This window comes from Aptenodytes forsteri, unplaced genomic scaffold (genome assembly GCF_000699145.1).
Source record: "Aptenodytes forsteri isolate BGI_AS27 unplaced genomic scaffold, ASM69914v1 Scaffold298, whole genome shotgun sequence".
NCBI lineage: Eukaryota > Metazoa > Chordata > Aves > Sphenisciformes > Spheniscidae > Aptenodytes > Aptenodytes forsteri.
In genome coordinates this window covers 401,406-403,993 of record NW_008793956.1, presented here as the reverse complement: position 1 = coordinate 403,993, position 2,588 = coordinate 401,406, and the positions used below count along the sequence as shown (strand labels likewise).

Genomic DNA, 2,588 nt, shown 5'->3' with positions numbered 1-2,588 from the left:
TTGGAAAAGAAGAAAGTGGTCGTGTAAAAAAGCTGTTCCACAGAAATGTGTAAAGAGCCCTTTTTAAAGATTCAGTAATACCAGTCCCCTCTAAATCCATGAGAGGGTGGCTACTGAATGGAGGGGGGGAAACTGGTATATAGATACACACCCCCCCACACACACCCCCCCCAACAATTTAATTTGCTTAATTTTTATGTTTTGATTTACACTGACTTCTTATTTCCCTTCCCCCGCCTTTAGGCCCTATGAGAAAAAGGGAAAGCTAAGGATGCTGGAGCAGAACAATGGATTTCTCTTTCTCTTTCATGCAAGGGATCATGGGAAACACAATTCAGCAACCACCTCAACTCATTGACTCAGCCAACATCCGCCAAGAGGATGCCTTTGATGCCAGCAGTGACATTGCTGAAGATGGTGGACAAACGCCATACGAAACTGCCCTGCAGCAAGGCTTTCAGTACCCTACGCCCACGACAGAGGACCTTCCACCCATCACAAATGGCTACCCACCAACAATCAATATGTACGAACCTCAAGCCAAATACCAGACGTACAGTCAATATCCTAATGGTTCAGCCAATGGTTTTGGTACAGTCAGAAACTTTAGTCCCCCAGAGTATTACCAAATGGAAAACTCTAATGCAAGGCCACACGAAGTTCTGGAAAAACCTTCCCCTCCACAGCCGCCGCCTCCACCACCACCTTCAGTTTCACAAACGGTGATTCCAAAGAAGACTGGCTCACCAGAGATCAAATTAAAAATAACCAAAACTATCCAGAACGGCAGGGAATTGTTTGAGTCCTCTCTGTGTGGGGACCTTTTAAATGAAGTACAAGCGAGTGAGTATGCTAAGGCGAAACATGAAGGGAGAAAAGAGAAAAGGAAAAAAAGTAGCAAGCATGACTCTTCCCGATCGGAAGAGCGCAAGTCACACAAAATTCCAAAATTAGAACCAGAGGAACAAAATGTAAGTGGAATAATGGTTTCAGCCATCTGTATACCTGATATTGTTGATGGAGTATGCGTCTTCAGCAGTGTTTTTCCTTACGTTTTAGTTTGTATACATACTTAAGGTCATGAGGCTTTATTTACTGGTCAGATACTCTATATTAGGTTGCTAGGAACTGTATTTCTAGGACAACACAGTTTTGGTGAAAAGACTGCATATGAAAAATGAATGTTAGAAAAGGTTATATAATATCTTTTAATATTGTTTGGTGTTTTAGCATGTTCAGAGTTTGCTACACTTTGGACAGTGTTGAAGATGGAGCTTTTGGCCAAAAGTATACAAGCATACACATTCCTAAAATTGCCTCTGAAAATAATGCTGGGTTATTCAGTGGAAAGCCGGGTTACTTGGAGTATTCAGCACTGCAGCTTTTAATTAATTTTTGAAAGATATTCTAAATAACATGGTGACGTACAAAACCCAAGAGCTGTGTAGCATATGTAGCAGCCAGTAGAAATTAGTATTCTAAAACAGTAGGCAAATTAGAAGTACCAGTTGACTCTGCAAACTTTGGGAAAATTCAACATTGATGTCTGTTACCGTTTCTGTCAAGTTTTATAATATGGTTGTACATATACAGGGTGTGTATATATATGTGGTGTTTTAACTTAGATTCCATGAAGTAGAGACACAGATTACTGGTCTTCGGTACTCTCAGCCATACTTTTTTCTTCAGTTTTCTAAGCCACTTCATTACTTCTGTTTCCTTTTCTCTTGCTTATTCTTTCCAACTCTGTGGTACTGGTTTCTGTATTTCCCAGTTTGAAGGGAATGAGTAGCAGAGAGGGGTGGCGAGTGTCAGGAATGAGGAAGTTGCCGTATCGGGTCAGGACAGAAATTGCCCAGCTCGGGCTGGGCTGGGCTGTTACGGTATATAGCTGAGTTTCTTGTAAGTTCCTGTGAAACCCCTTGATACTTACTGCTTTTGGTAGGTGTGGGAGAAGATCCTGTCCTGTAGGGATCAGGACTCTGATCTAGTATAGCAGGTTCATATGCTTGATGTATTATTATTGATGTTGTTATTTTTAATGGAAGACATGCTGATTTCACACACACACCCCTTACAATATTCTATTTTATTTACAAGTTTTATAACTGTTATATCTCCCTCTGGTAAGTGGACCTCTTCCAGAGGTCAGGTTGGTGATGTATCAAGATTTTGAGCTTCTACTATATTTAATTACCATAGTTGACTCTAATGAAGCTCAGTAAGATCTTAATAAACATTGTAATCCAAACTTGAAATGGACTATCCAATTAAAATACGAGCCATCCGTGACTGCATTTGTACATCATTTTCTTGATCTTGGAAATGGTGTTGACCTCTTCCAGAGGTCAGGTTGGTGATGTATCAAGATTTTGAGCTTCTACTATATTTAATTACCATAGTTGACTCTAATGAAGCTCAGTAAGATCTTAATAAACATTGTAATCCAAACTTGAAATGGACTATCCAATTAAAATACGAGCCATCCGTGACTGCATTTGTACATCATTTTCTTGATCTTGGAAATGGTGTTTCAAGCCACTTTGAAGTGGCTGGGGGAACTGACAAGTTCAGCACTACCTCCCACC

At 40.3% G+C, this 2,588-nt stretch overlaps 1 protein-coding gene across 3 annotated transcripts in view; it reads left to right on the top strand.

Annotated features, from left to right (window-relative positions):
• The first annotated feature begins 248 nt into the window (after nt 1–248).
• NSD3 (nuclear receptor binding SET domain protein 3) overlaps nt 249–2,588 on the top strand; it is a 42,680-nt gene continuing 40,340 nt past the window's right edge. For all 3 annotated transcript variants that reach the window (XM_019472642.1, XM_009276998.2, XM_009276923.2), the window contains exon 1: nt 249–971. In XM_019472642.1, the coding sequence (XP_019328187.1) occupies nt 288–971 (684 nt within the window). In that variant the 5' untranslated portion in view covers nt 249–287. The remainder of the gene's footprint in view (nt 972–2,588) is intronic.